A 20,388-nucleotide genomic window follows, 5' to 3' on the forward strand; every position below is an offset into this window, starting at 1 on the left:
TTTGCTTAATCTCTGTTGAGAATTCAAGTCCTGAATCTTTATATCTCTATTGAATGGAATATATCTCAACAAATGTTCCATTGAAATTAGATATTTATGCTCTACTGATTCTAGGTCAATATATTGAATTGTTAAGAAGCAAATGCATAAATGTGAGCTCATGCTGAAACTGTGATAAATTATCAAACTGGCTTCATTTTTCTTTTCTTTTCTGTTTTTCTTTTCTTTTTTCCTTTTAATAGGATAGTGTTTTCAGTTGCCACTGCTCTCTAGGGAGCCAAGATTGGAAAATACAAAGATGTAATGCTATTAACAGTTTGCAGGGGGCGGGGAGCAGATATGTGATATGGTATTTATTTAGAAAACAGGTCTACTTCTTTGGTTCAGGTCATTGAGGGTTCAAATAATTTCAGGAGAGGAAACAATAATAACGGCGAAGGAGTTATTTTCAAGGCTAACATTGTGTGAAGAACGATTTGGGAGAAAATATCCAATTTTTGTAACCTTCAGCCTTGAAACATAATGACATTAAGAGGGAATGGAGAATCTGTAGTCGATTTTTAGTTGCAAGGTTCAAAGTATCAAACTACTCTGAAAGCAGACAGTAACAAAGTAATATAATTGAGAGTGAAAGTTCAGACTGCCTCACTGGTAAGTTTAGAATTCAATATTCCTCCAGAGAGTCAACCTAAATGAGTAATTTGTCTGCTTGTTGGTTTAACAGACGTTATCACAGGTAACTATTCTCATGAGAGTTGGCTACATTATCCTGACACTAACCTCCATTGGATTCCTTATAGAGCAAAGGTAAGTAATTGAGCATTTCATTTCTGTATGTTTTATATTGCAAATGCAGCCTCTTGGGTTGGATTCAGAGTGTCACTTCAGTGAAAAGAGGATCCCGCTGGAAGGGAGGCAATTTTTGCCAGTTTTCCCTGTTCTCCTTATGGGAACTCTAGGGTCCCCAACCCTTTGGAGCAGCTTTTCAGGTTGAAAGAGAAGTCAATGAATATAATCTCCCTAACCCTTTTTTCCAGGAGGAGTGCTCCATGGGTGGAAATCCACTTATAGAAACAGTGGGTCCAAGCCCTTGATTGCCAAAATTGTTTCTTACAATACAAAAATGTGACAATGATGGAGGTTTAGAATTCCTTTACAAAATGTGCATTAGTGCAGCCTAGCCAATGAGCGGCTTTCCAACTATTCTGGGACTCCCAGCCAATCCCAGCCAGCATTAACAACACTCTATTCTCTTTGTTCACAGTTTAACCTTATTTTGCTTCCCGTGTATCTCCTGACCTTGCTGTGGTTCAAAATGGTTGCCGTATTCAGAGCCAGGAAAGAATTTCCCTGTATTGGCCAGTCTAGAAGTTTTGCCTTCCCCCTAGCAAAACATAACAACTTTTGGTGGTTAAAGGCATAGGGTGGAATACTAGTCTTTAAGCATGGGGTGAAGTGGTGCATCTCCCAGTATTGATCCAGTGGTGTTTTCAGGGTATCCTGCTAAAGGGGTCTCGGTGGATGTCTTTGTCCTGAAGTCAAGCGTGGGGCAGACAGTCCATAAGACTTCCAGCGGCAGCCTCAAGATGGCCAGCTCAGTAGATTAGTGTCTTGGGGATGCCATAATCCTGGCACAACCTCCAGCAGGAGGCTAGAATGCATATGCACCCAATGATTGAGCTAAAATTCCACCTACATTTGTAATCAATAAAGTTGTGGCCATTTTTAATCCAGATTGTTGTTTGCCTGAGTTATTAATCATATATTATGACACTGACTGTGGGGGAGGGTGGCACTGTGACTGGGCCCACAACTGATGTTTTAGAGGGGTAATTGTGATTCTTCTTTACTGCAAGGATACATGCCAATCAAACCCTGAGCTGGTGAACTAAAAATAGACCTTACTAATTTCAGTTCTTTATTTTTAGACCTGAAGCTCCCTTCTTGGAATCTATCCGCTGTTCCACTTTCCTTGCCCTGCTCAAACTTGGTTACTTGAAAACTTACATTGCACTTCTGTCAATGACATATGAGGTAAGGCAACTTAATTTATCATATAGTGCATATATTTATTTTAAGAATAAACTATATATGTTTCTGGACCTTAGAGGTTTGCAATATTTAAAAAGTGCTTGCAAGCATAACAGAGTGTAGTGAGCACCATGAACCAGATATGATCTTATTTATTTTATTTTATATCCCACTTTTCTTCTGGTGCAGGGCCCAAGCCAGCTCACAGCATTATTTAAAGCAGCTACAACTAAAAACACAATACATACAAAGGTTTTTTTAAAAAAGGAATCCTATTAAAAACATCATTGAAGACACTTTAAACCATTTAAAAGCACACACACACAGGCACACAAAAGCACCAGACCCACCCTCTGAAGACACTTCCACAACAGCCAGTTAGTAGCCAAATGCCTGTTGAGTGTGAGGAGGCGGGGAGCCTTTGCCTGATGACAAAGGGAGAACAGAGAGAGACCCAGGCTGGCCTCCCATGAAAGAGAGTTCCACAGTTTGGGAGCAAACACTGAGAAGGCCCTCTCTTGTGTCCTCACCAAATGTGTCTGAAGGTGGCAGGATGGAGAGAAAGGCCTTGTCAGAATACAACAGTTGTATTTTACTTTGGCTTTAGCAGTAAGCACTCAAATGGTGTACATATAGCACTACTTATGAGATCTGAATGCAATATGATAGAGTCATAATTGCTCATGGTACATGTTGATCTTTCTCAACCTGCTGATTGATTTTGCTGGTTTGTATAATAACGCTTCAAAAATCCATTTGACCAGACATCATTTGCAAGACAGGAAAGGTGATTGTGTAGTTTGGACAGCAATGGTTCCATTGATTTTTATCTTCAAATATTAGTATCATCTGTATATATACTGTTCTATAGCCTTGCTCATCTTTGTAGTAAGAAGGACTGTCATAACCTGGGTATTGGTTGCGATGTACAGCTGTGTTTTCCTGTCAAATGTAAGAACCGCAAGCCACTCCATAGCCATGCCTACCCCCATGCTGTATAAGATGTTGGAGGAAGGAAGTGATGGAAGGAAGCTCCCATGAAGCTTCATGATAAAAAGCCTTGTCAGCACACCTAGATCTAAATAAATTCAAGTTGAGCTTGTAATATTAATTCTCTCTGTTATCTTTGCTAAAGAGAAAATCCAGCCATTGTGGACTAGTAAGATGGACTTTCTTGACAAGACAAGAGCCCTGGGGGTAATAATACCCCTTGGAGAAAAGAAATCATAGTTGAACCTTACATTCAGTAGATTAAGTTAGTTTCCACTTAGGTGTGACAGAGTCATTACTGATTTTAGCCTTAGCTGGTGTGTGAGCTGGATTCACCACCATCAACTAAAGATGATGATGTATGGTTCCAGATGCTCTGGCCAATTGACCGTAAAATTGCTCTGCATTTCTGGCAGGGCAGCCAAGTTAGAGCTTTTAAAATCTCCATGCCTGAAGCTCAGCGCCCACTGTTTGGAAGCTGCTCATTATTCTTCTCCTGCCCCCTGATCTGAGCAAAAGAGAGACTTCTGGAATCAATTAGAAATGTCTGCCCTTGATGAGATTTGCACGTGAGTTTGGAATTGTGAGGCTTTGATAGTGTCAGCCAACAGCTGCAATTTCAGGTGGTAAAATCAAGAGAAGAATTTTTACAGGGCTTAATTACAATCAGTATGTATTTATAACTAGTTGAGGGACACTAAAAAAAAGTGAAGTTCGAAACTGTCAAGCATATTGTTGAAGATGAGACTTCATTACTTCCATCACAGGAAAGTAAACAAAATGTTTGTTGGAAACTTGTGGTTGTGAGACTGTGTTGTGGCTGCAAGAAACTGGAAATGGTGTTTTCTGTAGTTCTTGCTGCAAAAGAAACATCTGGCAGTATTTATGTCATTCCTATTTGACAAGTTGAGGCAATAATAAGCGGTGATACACATTTGTGTACAAGTGTAAAGTACAGTCTTTCTTAGATAAATATAATACAGTAATCAGAAAGTAACCCTTTCCCCTCCAAGGATCTATGTATTAAATGTATATATTTTAAACATGTTATATTTACAGGGTTGTATCCAACGCTGTCCATGCACTCCTCCTGCAGAACCCTTCATGCCCTCAAAATCTGCTCTGGAGGGTAGGGAACCTGCTGGAGCAGATTTTTCAGGGTGTGTTGGGGGCTGCAGGGGGAAGGACCAGAAAGGTGAAGTTCTGTTGCTTGGGTGGAAGTCCACTTGCGCAATATTGAATTTTGCCCACGGTAAATAACAGTCCATAGAATCTGTTACTTGATGCTCATCTTGATTATATTTACCTTTGTTTTCTATTGTGCTTGCATTTACTAAAATAAAAAGGAAATTATAATTATATCTGTATTTTGGAATACATTTTTTTATCTATTTAAAATATGCAAACTTGACTTTGCTCAAGTGGTGCTTTCATGTCCTGAAAAATTAACACCTATGCTTCACGTAACATTTTTAACTAGTAGTAAAAATTCTACAAATATGATCTGATTGTCAGACTACAACTGCAGTTATTAAGCAAGAGCTTATATATTTGCCTTGGTGGCCACCTTCTATCTTGAATAAAATGGAACTAAAAGTCTGTATAATTGTTTTAACTTCTATCCTACTTACCAGCTGAAAACAATTTTTTAAAAATAAAGTAAAATAAAAATAAAAATCACTGAAGCAAGCTAGTTAAGTTTCACCGAATGTCTATCTGAACAACAACTAGAAAAGTGTAGTGCTCATTCAAGAAGGCTAGGAGGGATGGTTTTTGTTGTGGGGGTCACTACAGAAAGGACAGTGCTTCTCAACTGCAATTTTTCCTTCTGTGGAGAAAAGGATTGGATATTTTTATCTGCAGCTTAAATTCACTGTACTTTTACATATGCGTGTACACCTGACTGTGGTGCACATTACAAATGACAGGCATGGGAGGTTCCTACCCAAGGGTCTTATAATCTAAAATAGACACAGGTAAGCAACTTGTGGTTGTGTGTGAGAGAGAGAGAGGGGAGAGGGAGAGGAAGGTATGGATAGTCCAGGGAATACTTATTTTAATTGCATGTATTTTGCTTTGTACAATAAGATATAGGGCGTAGCTGTTTCTCACGTTCGTGCCAAATAAAGGAGAATCCAGGGTTCTTAACAGCTTGATTGTAGAAACTTCTGCACTAGCAGATATATAGGAAGTGGTGAAATAACTGCTGCACTATCATGATGTTAGTGTAGGGTTGATTTCCTATTTCACCCCTTCAAAATAGTATCCTAGGCTAATACTGGTAACAGCCATGATCACCCAGCATGATGTGGTTGTATCATGTGCCAGAGATCTTGATCCAGGCACAATTGCAATGAAGCAATACACTTTATTCCTTACTCTTGCCACCACTGTGGCAGCTTGTTAGAGGAGGGAGGTACTGGCCATTGGTATGCTCTAGTGCAGGCATGGCCAGACTTGGGACTACAATTCCCATCATCCGTGACCACTGGTCCTGTTAGCTAGGGATGATGGGAGTTGTAGTCCCAAAACATCTGGAGGGCCAAGTTTGGCCATGCCTGCTCTAGTGGCAACAATGCTGGGGGTCAAAAATACATGACAGAGATCACAAGAGAATTTGTGATCCTAAAGGTATTTCCTTTGGTGTCTCAGTGAATACACTGTTCCAACTTTCTGTTTGCCCTCAACTATGTGTATTAGTGGGGCTGGGCTGAATGTTCCATCTCATATTCCTATTAGCATTCCATCATTCTGACTTACACTTATGCCCTGGAAAAAGATGATCTGTAGGTCCAATTCCATTGTTTGCTTCTGATGTGGTAGAGTAACAGGTTATTTTACCTCATTAGCTTCATATGGTGACTATTATGGGTGCTTCTCTGTGTGATGACAGGTAGAATCTATCATTTCAGTCACCTTGTCTGTTATCATGATGTAGAAAGTACCACCTATCACCACATAGGGATGCTTGGTTAAGAACATTCACACTTGCCTTGTGATGGCTTTACCCCATCAAATGTGAACTGGACCATAGAGGGTAGTTCTGGATCATAGAGGGTAGTGAAACAAACCTTAATCAGATCTCATGTGCTCATTACGATATGAGGTTTGTAATATTAAAATGTAAAATGTCATTGCTGAAGCAGTGGGAACCTGAATAATAATTTTCGCTATAGTTTCATGATACCTGCTTTTTCCCCTCTTCTCTGCTTTAGAACGCTTTCCTGGAATATTGGTTCTAATCTGTTTTTCTTTTAATTTTGGGTTTTTTTTTATTTAAAAATGATTATTTTACTAGCACTACTAAGGAGTTTTAATTCAGCATTCTAATAGTTTTGAGACCTTCAGACCATTATATCTAAACAGAAAAATTTATTGCTTCCCTCCTTTAAGTTGATCCCAAAGTATAAATTGTGGCATGCCTTCTTTATTTATGCAGACCCCATGAAATAGATAACTTATGCCTGTTCATCCTATTACTTCTCGACTAAAAGATTCATCATTTGTGAGGCTTTCAAGAGCTATTAATAGCCTCCAATGTGTGCTATTACTGCCATCAAGTGTAATTATATCATTTTGCACATATAACTTTTCACATACTGTAATTTCCCAGGTATGACATCTCCCTTACGATTTCATCTTATGTGTGGTATTCAACTCATACTATTAAAACAATCCAGACTTTAAGTATTTTTGCTCTGTAGTATGTGGGAGGGGTGTACAGATGTATTGGATAGGAAAAATAGAGCTTGTATTTTAAAATAGGGAAATCTGGTTACTTTAATTCTGTTTCTCCCCAGCGAAAACATTCCACCTTAGTAATGAAGAACACAAAATTGTCAGGGAAAAAACCTCCTGAAAAACTAAAATTATTATCCAAAGACATTTTTCATCACTGTTAAGTCAGGCATGGAAAAAATATAAGAGTAGAAATGGACAACAAGATAAATCATAATAAAGGAAACCAAATTTATCTTACTAACCAATCCCTTTAAAAATGCCCACTTTGCAACTTAGTTCTCTAAAAAAATCACAAATTCACTGCTTGCTAAAGCTAAAGCCTAAGGTTGAGGCTTTCACCACAAGAAGGAGTTGCTTTGAAACTTAAATATAAGAAAAGCCTACTGAATCATAAAAGGTAAAGGGACCCCTGACCATTAGGTCCAGTCATGACCGATTCTGGGGTTGCGGCGCTCATCTTGCTTTATTGGCCGAAGGAGCTGGCGTACAGCTTTCGGGTCATGTGGCCAGAATGACTAAGCCGCTTCTGGCGAACCAGAGCAGCGCACGGAAACGCTGTTTACCTTCCCGCCGGAGTGGTACCTATTTATCTACTTGCACTTTGACGTGCTTTCGAACTGCTAGGTTGGCAGGAGCAGGGACCGGGCAACGGGAGCTCACCCCATCGCAGGGATTCAAACCACCGACCTTCTGATCGGCAAGTCCTAGGCTCTGTGGTTTAACCCACAGCGCCACCCGCATCCCTTTTCTACTGAATCATACCAAAGGTTAAATCTAGTCCAGCATCCTGTTCTCAAAAGGGCCAGCCAAATGCTAGTGGGAAGGAGCCGCCAGCCAGCTCTGAGCACAACAGCACTCTCTGCAGTTTCAGCAGCTGGTATTAAGAAATGTACTGCCTTCAACAGTGGAGGTAGAATAATAGCCATCATGGTCAATAGCCACGGATAGCCTTATCCTCCATGAATTTGTCTAATATTTCAAAGCCATCGCTGCCTCTTGTGGGGATGAATTCCATATTTTAGCGATGCATTGTGTGAATAGGTGCTTTCTTTTATCTGAATCCTACAACATGCAGCTTCATTGGATGTCCATGAATTCTAATATTATGAGAGAGAGAGAGGAAAGAAATCCCTTTTCTCTATCCCAGGCACCCCCAAACTCGGCCCTCCAGATGTTTTGGGACTACAACTCCCATCATCCCTAGCTAACAGGACCAGTGGTCAAGGAGGATGGGAATTGTAGTCCCGAAACATCTGGAGGGCCGAGTTTGGGGATGCCTGCTCTATCCACTTTCTCCATGCCTTCTGTCATAACCTGCTATCATACTCTTACTCACCTTTTATCTGAACCAAAAAGCCCCAAGTTTTGTAAACTTTCCTCATAGTTTCTCCATCGCCTTGATCATTTTGGTTGCCCTTTTCTGGGATGCTCCCAAGGAGGACATAACTCTCCTTCAGAGGCATACGGTGGTACCTCGGGTTAAGTACTTAATTCATTCCAGAGGTCCATTCTTAACGTGAAACTGTTCTTAACCTGAAGCACCACTTTAGCTAATGGGGCCTCCTGCTGCCGCCATGCAGCCAGAGCACAATTTCTGTTCTCATCCTGAAGCAAAGTTCTTAACCCGAGGTACTATTTCTGGGTTAGCGGAGTCTGTAACCTGAAGCGTCTGTAACCTGAGGTACCACTGTACTTGTTTTGATACTGGAGGTAATATAGAGCCATCACTATAGATACAGGGATTAGTTAGATATGGGGATAAGTGGCAAAATCACCTAGCTCAGTTGGTAGAGCGTGACACTCCTAATCTCAGAGCCATGGGTTTCAGCCTCAGTTTGGGCAAATGATTCCTGCTAGATTGGGCTAGATTATCCTCCTGGTATCTTCATAGTTAATCAAAGTTGAATGGAAAGCTATTGGGTGCATCAACCCTTAGTAAGTAAGAGTCAATAAGAGTCAATGATTAATTGTCTAATAGTGCTGCAGACTAAGAGGTATGATATACTATAATGATTGCCTGTTGGACACCAACATAAATTTAATAAAAAAATGCTTTGCATTTTCTTTCCCTCAGATCTGCATTCTCCATGACTGTTACAGTCCAATAAAATTAGAAATCAATGTAGCTTTTTTTTTAGTTGTATTTATGAAAGTTCATAATACAGGGAATCTCAGCCTTTTTTTGCATTTGCATGCAGATATATGCAAAACAATACTAGTTTATTTAATCTGGATAAGCTAGTTTTTTATTTTTTAAAAAAAGTTAATTTATTAGCTACTTATTAGACATTGAAGCACCACCAGATGCATTGGGTTATTTTAAACATTTATTATAATGTTTTTCCTATGATGTGGACCCATTAAAATAGCTGTAGCGGTTTCTCTGTGGATTAGTAAAAAATATTTTGGAAATTCTTGCATTCAGTGTAGCCATCTATTTTAAGTAAAGAAAAGAAGGTTGTTAAGCTACCAGTGAGAAGTGTGAATATTGTGATTGGCCACTGTGCCTAAACCTGTGGACAGGTATAATGCAGAGTGTAAATGAATTGCTACTGTATAACCTTAAAACTGCAGATGTGGAAGCTAAAATAATATTTAACTATTCATGGTATAATGAATTCTTGCTTGGCGGCTGGCATTCAAAGTCTATTTGAAAGGTACTGTTGGCCTGAGATGCAAGTGATTTGGCAGAGGTCTTGCCTAATATATATTCTCAGAGCCTGTCTGCGCAAGGATGCTGGCAGTTTTAGTGTGATTTCTATTCCAGGAGACAAGTTTCTGTCCAAGGCAACATATGAGTGACCAAATACTTTCCAGTGGAATCTGGGCACTGTAAAATTTCCGGAACTAAGCCGAAAGATTGCAGAGCTTGCTAAACTCTCCCCCCGCCCCCTTGCATACCAGTGTGATGGTGAAATATTTCCAGCTGGAGTACACTGTGGTGAAAGGCTGTAAATTGAACAGACTATTTATCTTGTTATATTTTACTGGTGTTTTAAATAGCAGTATAGCATTGCTAATCAACTATAGTTTTTATTATTATTATCATTACAACACTATGACAAAAGGCATCTACAATACCATAAAACACATCTTACCTCTCAGTCTTTTGTAGAAAATCATTATCAGCAATATATGTAAAGGCAAAGGCATCAAATCACTTCCCATCAAACCAGCAATCCTCAGACCAAACCAGATGTAAATGGAAAAATTTCCTTAAGAAATCAATTAAGAAAGGGATGGTTTTTGCTAGTTTACTTATCTTCCCTCAAGCATTTTCAAATCTGTTTTACAAATGTAGAGTCTACCCTTTTTGACAGGCTGTTTAAACGTAAAAGCAACTATATTTCCATCTCCATTTTTTTATATAAAAAAACAGACTTTTCATTATGATGCATGACACTTTGGGCTAAATTAGAGCCAGCGGTTACTGTTGGGCTGTTCTTGCTCTTCGTGAGTTTTGAGTAAATTAGGGTTCTATAAATTATAGCCATTTTGTACCATTGTTTAACACAGCACACATGGAAAACACAGCACGGTTGAGTTGTAATTCAGCTTTAATGATGCAACACTTGGTTCCAGTCAATTGTTAGAAGGCTGTGGTAGTGTTACTTTAGTGCTTCAGACGTTGCATGTTCCATAACAATTACAGCCCAGCTTTCAGTAATGGCTGCTGGCAGATTATCCACATGTGAAGTCATAGCAATTTTGAAAAAGAAGTAATAAAAATGCACCTGCCTTGTAGTGGAAAATGAGACTTTAACATCTTTGCTTTGAAGTTGGGTGAAGTCTGTGGTATTAACTAACAGATACTGGTATTATGATGCAGTAATCCAGCCCCTCAGGGGAGTGCAGGGATTTGTAATACAAAAAAGCTGCTATTTTCTAGTCACCATGACAATCTGAACGAAGAATGGAAATAATGAGGTGATGATAAAAACTAGAAGGGTGTTAGCTATAAAGTTGGGAATATGTGGAAAAATCACTTACATTTTGTACATTTTAGTTTAGGTGGCCAGTCCAGGGAATCAGAGAATTTATTTTTGTCAGTAATGTACATTGGGCCTGTTTGCTTATCTGAAACTTGAAAACATATGATGTAGCAGTCTTGCTGAAGGTAAGCAGCTCTTTGCCTGGTAGATGCCTGGACGGCAGACTGACTTGGAACCCCATGTACACTTCACTGAGCTCAGGAGGGAGGGGAAGCAGGATATTGATGTAATAAATAAGCATAGTTGCAAATACATAAACTGGGAACCTCTTTAAGGCAAGCTTCTTTTTATACAATGAATAGTATTGCAATAGGCTGCTTTACACGAATAAAGGCTATTTTGCTTGTTAATGTGTACCAAATTCTTGGGCCTTAATCTACATTATCTTCATGCAGAGTAGTTCATCACAAGCCTAGGGGCACTGAGCCCATGGCCAGTGGGGGCCAAGGACATGACAAGAGGCAATAATCGCAGGACAAACATATTGGGATCATTGATTACAGATGTCAGTAGATTTTGGCATAGGCATTGGGTGTATATCCTGATTCCTGAATCATCCAGCATGTCTGATGGTTGATTGTTTGACAGGTCAGTCCTGGGTTAAGGATTGTCCTATAATGTATATGATATTGGGGTGACCCCTCCAAGACTACAATGTTTTGAGAGTACTGTGGCCTGTCAGCCCCCACCTGAGTATCTGGACAGAAGCACCTTGCCCTGGACCCGATTCCTTGAAGTGGTGCATGGGGCTCTCAACACACACACCCCACTCCACCTTGACTGAGGATCCAACCCAATGCTTTATCTGTCAGCGAGTTGTGACAATTGCTATGAGGTAGTCAAAAAACTCAGACAGGACCAATTTGTCTGGAGTCAAATTTTTGCCTGGCCCTGAGTACTTCAGACTGATCTTTCGATAGCAAGGTCTTAAGCATGACCTGCCCGCTCACCTTTGGGCAGAGCCATGACATGTGGGAGGGTGAGAAACCTAATGCCAAGTGAGCTGCCGAGTAGGTGCAGCCTTTTTTATGCTTAGGGAGTGGACCAGAGGGAATCCAGGGAAATGAAATATTCCCTCTGGTCTGCTCCCTAAGCCATGCTCCCAGTCACCCATGATTGTCTGCAACTGCGGGCAGCTGGTGGAGGAGGAAGAGACATTCTCCCCCTTTCACAGAGGGATCAGAAAACCGCTGTGGCTTGGCCACGCCAGACCACAATCACCACCCCCTGCCAAGCAGATGGTAAGTGGTCATTATAATTCAGTAGTAATTCTCTGTAGTAAATGTATGATGCAGCTTCTAGTGTAGAATGGCTTGCTTCATTCTTTTGAATTCTGCATACTATATCTACCGACCCGTGAATTCTCCCTTAGCAAGAGACTTCACTGATCTCCTTTTCTCCCAATTTTAAGCATTCTGTCCCATCTTTGCTTTACTTTGAATTTCATATTGACATTTCCTAAGTGATAGTATTATTAGTGAAGTCATACCTAGAGCTGAACTTAAGAGATCACAATATAATACACCACTATTTTTTCTTGTGAAATCTGGCACAGTAACAATTCCTTCTTCCTAGTTTGTCTAGTTAGGATTTATATATATATCACCTTTTCCTCCAAGTAGGTATTCACATACAAATCCCATATTGTAATGCCCTTAGCTCTGTAACAGTTGATACATTCACAATACCTAATTCAGCATGTGTTGTAGCACCTGGTATAGCTCTTATTCAGTGCCAGAAGTTTTCAGACAAAAACATTTGGCCATATTCCAAAAGTGTATTGATAACTTTAGGTCTGTAATTCTGCTCCATTTGATAAACATACTACTGCAGCTTTGAAAGTGTTCTTAATTCTGGGTATGTCTTCTCTCCTTGGGACATTAAAAACAAGCATTGCTTAAATAAGCACATAGATCATGTATTGATAAAGATAAGCATGCATTGAAGGAAAGAATGTAAGTTTAAAAAAACATACTGAAATCACCCTCTCTACATTTTATGCTAAGTTATCTTGATGTGTAAAATTCTTTGGAAACAATTTTTCCTTCTGCTATGGAGGGATCTTTTGGATCAGAAATGTCTTTACAGTCTTATAATACTAACAACAATAACAGTAAAAAATGCATTTTGAAGTAGTGGTTGTCCTGTATGTATAATGTTCTCCATTTCTGGCAGCATCGGGGGATGGGAGTAAAAGTATTAAAATAAATACAAACTTTTCTTAAGTGACTCACATTTTTTTCAGTCACCACATATCTTCAGCTGTATAGATACAATTGTAAGATAATAATGTTATACATACAGAAAAGCCATTTTGTCAGAATTCCAAATCGCTACTTCAAAGCCACCTTCTTGAAGAGACATAGTCCTGTCTATGAAGTGTTAGGCCAATTGTAAGAAATAAGAAAATGCCTGTGTGCGCGCTTTTAATTTACAAGCAATAACAATTGTTTAACAAATCAATGTTTTCCTTTTTTTGTGTTAATTGATTTATGCTTGAGAAGCAAAAGGGCAGAAAACAAATGACAAAACAGTCTTCACAATCTATTCTGGAGCTGCATAAATTGAAATCCACTTTCACACACACACCAAACATTGGAATACTATTTTTTTCCTAATTATTGCAACCTTCAATCATAACTATATTTTTCCATTACTTCTTCGTATTTAATTTTTGCAACTGCCGTCTCTTATTTCCTGTTTCTATTTTTTTCTCTATCTCAATTTCCTTACTAAGAAACAATTTCTTATGGGATTGTATTCTCCAGGCTTCCTTAACAGTTATTTCTTTCTGCTTAGTAGTATTCCTCAAAGTCTGGTGTTAAGCTCAATTAATTTCTTCCTATGTCTGTTTCCCAGCTGGAATTCTGGTACTTTTATACTGCACTTCCCCTTCCTACTATTAATTTTTTTATCATTGTGACATTACAGCAGAATGATTATAGTACCGTCAGGTTAGGGGGTCAACCCATTTTACACAACGCTTCGATTTGCTTAGTTACCTCCTGCATATCCTGTAATTTCATTATGTTGAAGTAGTATACTTAATCTTCATTTCAGGCTAGTCTGATACTGGTTCATACTTCTTCCCAATCTCTTATTTAACACACTTTCTTCCATTTTTGTATTACAGTCCCTCAAGTTCTTTCAGTACTTGGCATTTAAGTTTGCCTATTTCCGTAAGTGTTACCTCTCAGCTAAAGTCCTATTATAATTAATTACTACTGTCAGGCTTGTGAGATGACTTAACATCAGCACACTTAATGTTTCATATATACAAGCCAATGCAAATCCTGCTTCCACTCCAGTGCTGCTTTGCATGACACAACTATGGCCTTGGGACATAGCCCTCGTCATGGTAGTGTTGGCGTTTAGTCATTAGTTAGACCCATGCTAAATAGATATTGGACTAGACAGACCCATAGTGTGTTCCAGTGGGATTCTTCTAATGCTCTCTCTTATTCAGCCTCCACAGGCTACCAGCACAACCACTAATCATGTTGAAGTAGCAGCTCAGTAGTTAGATGTTATCAGCAATAGGGAACATCCAGCCTGCGGCCTTATTAGGTCTGTGAGGCTGCTTTCACCAAACCACACCTATCTGCCCCACACCTTATATAAATATGTGATGTCAGGTGTGGAACAGCTGAATACATGAGCGCAAATGAACAATCAAGGTTCCTGATTGCACCTCAGCAAATGGGACTTGCTCTCAGCTCTTTGGTGCTGACAGAGAGCCCATTTGAGGTTGTACGCTTGTAGGTGTGGCTTGGATTCAAACTGCGTTTGCAGGCAGACATTTACCCCTGCAGAGTAGCTTTGCAGACAGCTTTGTCAGTTTGCAGAGGGAAATGTCACTTGCTGGCTTTGTTTGACTACAAACCGCGCCTGGAAATATGCAATATAGGGTTCGTTGACAACCCCCAATCAGCTGATCGGCGCAAGCCCCTTTGAAGTTGTCACCTGACATTACAATGTCAGGTGAATGACTGTGTACTTGTCAAAGTGATCCCTGAGGAGTGGGAGAGGTCAGGATCCAACCCACCCACTGGATCCAGTTCCCCACCTCTTTCCTAAATTCCTAATTGCTAGCATATCAGTTCGCAGGCAGTTGGCAAGCCTGTTTAAACATTTTAGTAAATGGTCTGCAAGGGCAACTTCAGGGTGACAGACACTATTATTACAGGAATAAAGATTTAATGCTTGTTATATGGCACCTTAATATACTGTGACCTTGAAGCTTTGGTGTAAACTCAAATGGTCAACAGAAAAACCCTTTATATAGGTTTTGTTTCTGCAGCAAGCCAGCTGTGGATCCTGGTATTTATCTCTCTCCTCAATGTGCATTATCTGTTGGCTGGATGACAAGAAGGTGTAGACAAAATTTATGGGAATTAAAGAGTGAAATAAAAGTCTAATTGGAAGGCTGACCCAAAATAGTTCCATAGTGTATTGCACACTTGGACAGCTGTACAAGATATGTCTCATTAGGTGTATAAATAAAAATTGACACTACATTTTGGCACTATATAAGTTATCACGATAAATTATACTCTCATTAGCATAAGTGTAGAAATCTATTGATAATGGAGATACATTTAATGTGTACACTGGGTGCTATGTTAACAAGCTAGCTACCAGCAATTTCTTTTGTTTTTTTTCTGTTCGCCTTAATAAAAGAAAATGATTTTAGGTCTGAACTTTATTATACATAACCGCTTACAAGCCCAAGGGAAAAGAATTCCTGCATTAAAGCTGGAGCCTAAAATTCCGCTGCCTCAGCTCTTAGGAGGATTTGAGAATATGAAGAACTCCTCCTGGAAGGGAGGTTGGAGAAGGGGAAAACAACCATTATATGAGTCCTGCGGGATTAATAAATCTTCCTGTATTCCTTGGAATCCTTTGAACTAAACTTCGAGAGAAGCAATGGAGACAAAGGTCTTCTGGAGCTTTGTTTCCAGGTTGCAGCCCTAACACAGAAATTCACTTGGATAATTTTTATCTGTAAACTCTAAAATGCTGTGTGTGTTAACTTCTGAACTTTTAAAGTCTGAGGACAACAATTATATGAACTCTTTTTGAAAAATGCAGGTCATGAGTAATTTAATACTTCAATGATATTGCTGAATGTTATCTGATTGGCAAGGATCAGACCATTGCCTCTGACCATAAAGAGTCATCCAGAAACACACACAAGGAGAGGCTGTTTTGCATGTGAAATTATTACTATGGTGGAAAAGACAAAAGAAATTTTGGTAATGTCCATAAGCCTTGGAAAGTTCATTGTAAATCTAAATCAATGATAATGAAAATACTTTTTTGAAAGTAGGTAAAGGTAAAGGTAGCCCTGCCCGTACGGGCCAGTCTTGACAGACTCTAGGGTTGTGCGCTCATCTCACTCTAGAGGCTGGGAGCCAGCGCTGTCCGCAGACACTTCCGGGTCACGTGGCCAGCGTGACGAAGCTGCTTTGGCGAACCGGCACCAGAGCAGCACACGGAAACGCCGTTTACCTTCCCGCTATAAAGTGGTACCTATTTATCTACTTGCACTTAAGGGTGCTTTCGAACTGCTAGGTGGGCAGGAGCTGGGACCGAACGATGGGAGCTCACCCCGCCGCGGGGATTTGAACCACTGACCATGCGATCGGCAAGTCCTAGGCGCTGAGGTTTTACCCACAGCGCCACCCGCATCCCTTTTTTAAAAGTAGCAGGTGATTTTTTTTTAAGCTACTTCTTTGAGGCCATTTCTCTCTCTCTCTCTCTCTCTCTCTCTCTCTCTCTCTCTCTCTGTCTGTCTCTCTCTCTCTTTCTCTCTCTCTTTGTAATGTAATACATTAGCAGGAAGCCATCTCTTTATTTTTGGAATTGTAGAATTGGCAGGGACCACGAGGATCATTTAGTCCAACCTCTTGCTATGCAGGAATCTTTTATCCAGCGTGGGGCTCATTGCTAAAGATTATTACCGCACTGCATTTCTGTGTAGAAACCAAAATAGAGAAAAGCAGAAATGAGGTTGTGCGTGTATTAGATTTGTTAAAATTTGCAGCTACAACTTCAAAAATGGAATTTTGGATAAAAAGACTCATCCCAGCAGCTAAGAATCTTGTTGTGGAAAGTCAGCTGCCCGTACAAAACTCTTCCTTTGCTTCAGCAAATTCTCCACATCTTCCTCTAAATATTTATTGTTGTCATTCTTAGATTAACAATGTGAATGAGGACTTGTGAGAATAAATAACCGTATCCCTACAAACCAAAACATATGTTAAGGATGACTGTGTTTACCCAACTTTAAAACAACAAACATATTCTGCCTATGAGCAACAACACGTATTTGAAAACACTGTTTGGGCTGAAATGTAGGAATGGAAACCAAACAAGAACTGGCCAAGTTTGAATTAGTTGATGGAAATTTTGTAGAAATTCTAGCTTTGAGCCAAGAAAATTAAAATTCTCATATGGGTATTGTATATGGCTGTTTTGATTAGCCTTTTTCTCATGGCTTGGGTGGTTAACAGCAAAAAAATAATTTGTGAGATTGTGTATTAGCAATATATACAGCACTAAAAATCCCACAGTTTTAATCTCCATCCGTTAAATGTTCATCTTTTTATTCATTGCTAAATATTATTGCACTGCATTTCTAAGTAGAAACCAAAACAGAGAAAATCAGGAATGGTGTCGTGTGTATTTCAGGGTGTTGGACTAGATCAGGCATAGGCAAACTTGGCCCTCCAGGTGTTTTGGGACTACAATTCCCATCATCCCTGACCACTGGTCCTGCTATGGATGATGGGAGTCGTAGTCCCAAAACATCTGGAGGGCTGATTTTTCCTGTGCCTGGACTAGATGACCCTCAGAGTCCAATTCCATGATCCTAAGAAAAAGGGCTTGTGAAGCCTTTATACAAGATACTCCTTTTAAATTTGGGAGACCTACCTACAGCGTATGAATAACCATATACTGAATCAGGCTATTGGTCCACAGCCCAGCACTGTCTGTTGACTGACTGGCGATGTTGCTCCAGGGTGTCAAGCAAAGGTCTTGCCCACCCATCTGACATCCTTTTAACTAGGACTTGGATTGCAAGGCATGTATTCGTTCTGTTACTTATGAGCTTCCCACATATATTTCAACATGCGTTGAGGTTACCAAAATATAGCTGAGAATTTCTCAGTCCAAATCTGATAAGAAAATTTGCAGCTTCCTCAACATATGGAAATGATGAAAAGTCTTTTTCTTTTACTATTGTTGTAGCCATGTTATTTATTCACTATTGGGCGCTGTAGGTATAAATGTGCGCAGTGCGTATGAAGAGCTACTTAGCTTTTTTGAATGTACAATGTGATTGTCTGCACTCATTGGAAATAAAAGATAACAGAAGAAAGTACCTATGAGACAGCTGCCAAGATTACTAGGAGACATTTGTTTTTATAGTGAGTGGTTGAGGGATTCACCAATTTTCTGATAATTGACTTTTTTTTCCCTAGAGTAAATTGCCAAAAGAATGACAATACAGAAGGAACTGTAATAAAACTAGTCAGGATTATAGTTTTCCCAATGTAGATGTTGTGGTGATGGGCATGTGGCATTTCACACGACTTCTTTCACATATGTGGGATAAGTGTCATGCTTTGAAAAGAGCACGTGGGAGACTGAACTGACTCCTCTCCCCTTACTTCAATCCCAGCTCACTCCTGTAATGGAGACAGAAATGGAGAAAAATATATGAAACAAGTGACTGTAAGACACAGGAGTGGGAAGGGTTCAGTTCCTCCCCCCCCCCACATGCTCATGTTAAAAGGATCACAACCTCATATATGAAAAGGAGCACATATCCATCACTGCCACCATCTTGCCCTTCCCTTTAGGGTACAAAATAAGGGGCCCCATACCCATTTCAGAGATTTTAAGGATGTTGTTACAATGAAATAAGCTTTCAGCAAACCTATTGCCACTGCTATTATCCCCCCCCCCACCCTCAGGGGTGCCTAGAATGGGAGCTGGAACTAGTGCTATCACCCTTGTTGGTGTGACATAATGTTACATATTATGAAGCTCTAAAATTCACTCGGGATTAAAAGCTCTTTCTTACCCTAGTTTAAAATATGTCCTTAATGAATATTCAATAAGTGTGTGCATCTTATTATCTGAATTAGTGTGAGGCAGGATTTGACATAAGCATTTGTGGAAATAAATCATTGTCCCTACTCTGATCGGCAGAGCTGGAACACAAGGCTCAAGGGAAGGAATATTAGGACTTGGTTCAGTCTACCTCTTCTGACTCATGACACATGTAGTTCTTAGGGAATCCAGATGATCCAAGACTCAAACTTGTGTTTTACATGTGTATAGGATGTTTTCGGGCTGTGCTCATCCCTCACAGGTGTGCATGGTTGGCCAAGAGAATTTGTTTATTATTTGTTAGCCTTTTTCAGTTGCAAGTTTTTCCCCCCACCACAAGTTTTCTACTGCAGAGCCAGTTGCTATGTGCTAGCTGTACTGCATCAAAATCATATATATATGAATGTTTGCCCCAGATCGGGATAGGGGAGAAAATTGTGTGGCTCGCATTTTAATGTAAACCAACCAAATTCACACTTCCTGAAGCAACCTATGAACCTTTTTCAAAATTTGAATTTCTCTGAATTTTACAAGGCAGTTCTCCAGCAGTTTGTGAAGCGCACACAAGAATGCATATATTAAGGAAAGTAACGTACAGAAATCATCCTATTAAAGAAAGGTTGCTTGCAAAAATGCATGTGCTAACCAAAACTGCATCAAAAGTGCATATATTAGCAGAAAAGTGTATGAAAATGTGTATGAACTTTCATATGGGCCTTTTAATTTATGCAGAAATGAAGTGAACTGAACATAAATTTTGAAAAATGAGAAACTGAAATTAGCAGGTTAGGCAATCCTTAGCAGTAGAGCCACTTCTTTAAAAATGGCAGTTTCCCCTTTTTGACTGCATGATCCCAGCTAAACAGGGATCACATAGTCAGTATAATGGTGTCATAGTAATTTGTCTCTACAGCCACAGGAGGCACTGTAACCTTCCAACAGTTGGACTTCAACCTCAGATATACAGATGCCAACAACAGTGATACCTAAAGTACTCAATTTGATGACAAAATGATGTCACAAGAACAAGTTAGACAAAGGGCAACATTTCTTGCCCTTACTCTGAATTGGCTTCATGCTAATGCTATATAGTCAATCAAATCTGGTTACATAATGGTGTACAAGCCAGTACAGAATGACAGCAAAATCGTTTTCTTACTCTGAACAGGCAAGCACATTTGTTCCTGTTGAAGTCCTCCCCACTCACTGAAAAGGAGAGGATAACTTTTAGCAGCTTGCCTACAACAAACCATATGTATGTATGGTACCCCCCCATACACCCACACCATTTTGGGGCTCAGCTCTAATCTATAAAGTACCTGTCATTTGTAAGAGATAGTTCCTATACTTCTAGCTTAATGCCATATAAAGGCCACAAGTAACTGCCATCTATATATGATTTAAAGGCTCAGGCAGTACCGTATGCTTAGTTCAGTGCAAATGAAAGCATTGTGAGAAGTCCTCACTTTTTAACACTTAATCTGTTACCCTATTGTGTGTTTTGATATCCAAT

At 39.7% G+C, this 20,388-nt stretch overlaps 1 protein-coding gene across 4 annotated transcripts in view; it reads left to right on the forward strand.

The window, feature by feature from the left end:
• The window catches only part of AGMO (alkylglycerol monooxygenase), a 117,523-nt gene that overhangs the window by 68,666 nt on the left and 28,469 nt on the right, over nt 1–20,388 (forward strand). For 2 of the 4 annotated variants that reach the window (XM_083578746.1, XM_083578747.1), the window contains exons 11-13: nt 725–807; nt 1,929–2,034; nt 4,081–4,296. In XM_083578746.1, the coding sequence (XP_083434872.1) occupies nt 725–807; nt 1,929–2,034; nt 4,081–4,281 (390 nt within the window). In that variant the 3' untranslated portion in view covers nt 4,282–4,296. Of the gene's footprint in view, nt 1–724; nt 808–1,928; nt 2,035–4,080; nt 4,297–20,388 lie in introns of those variants that run through there. The other 2 variants (XM_083578748.1, XM_083578749.1) reach the window with 1 other exon arrangement.

The sequence above is a fragment of the Podarcis filfolensis genome (assembly GCF_964270895.1).
Source record: "Podarcis filfolensis genome assembly, chromosome: 12".
NCBI classification, from domain to species: Eukaryota; Metazoa; Chordata; class Lepidosauria; order Squamata; family Lacertidae; genus Podarcis; species Podarcis filfolensis.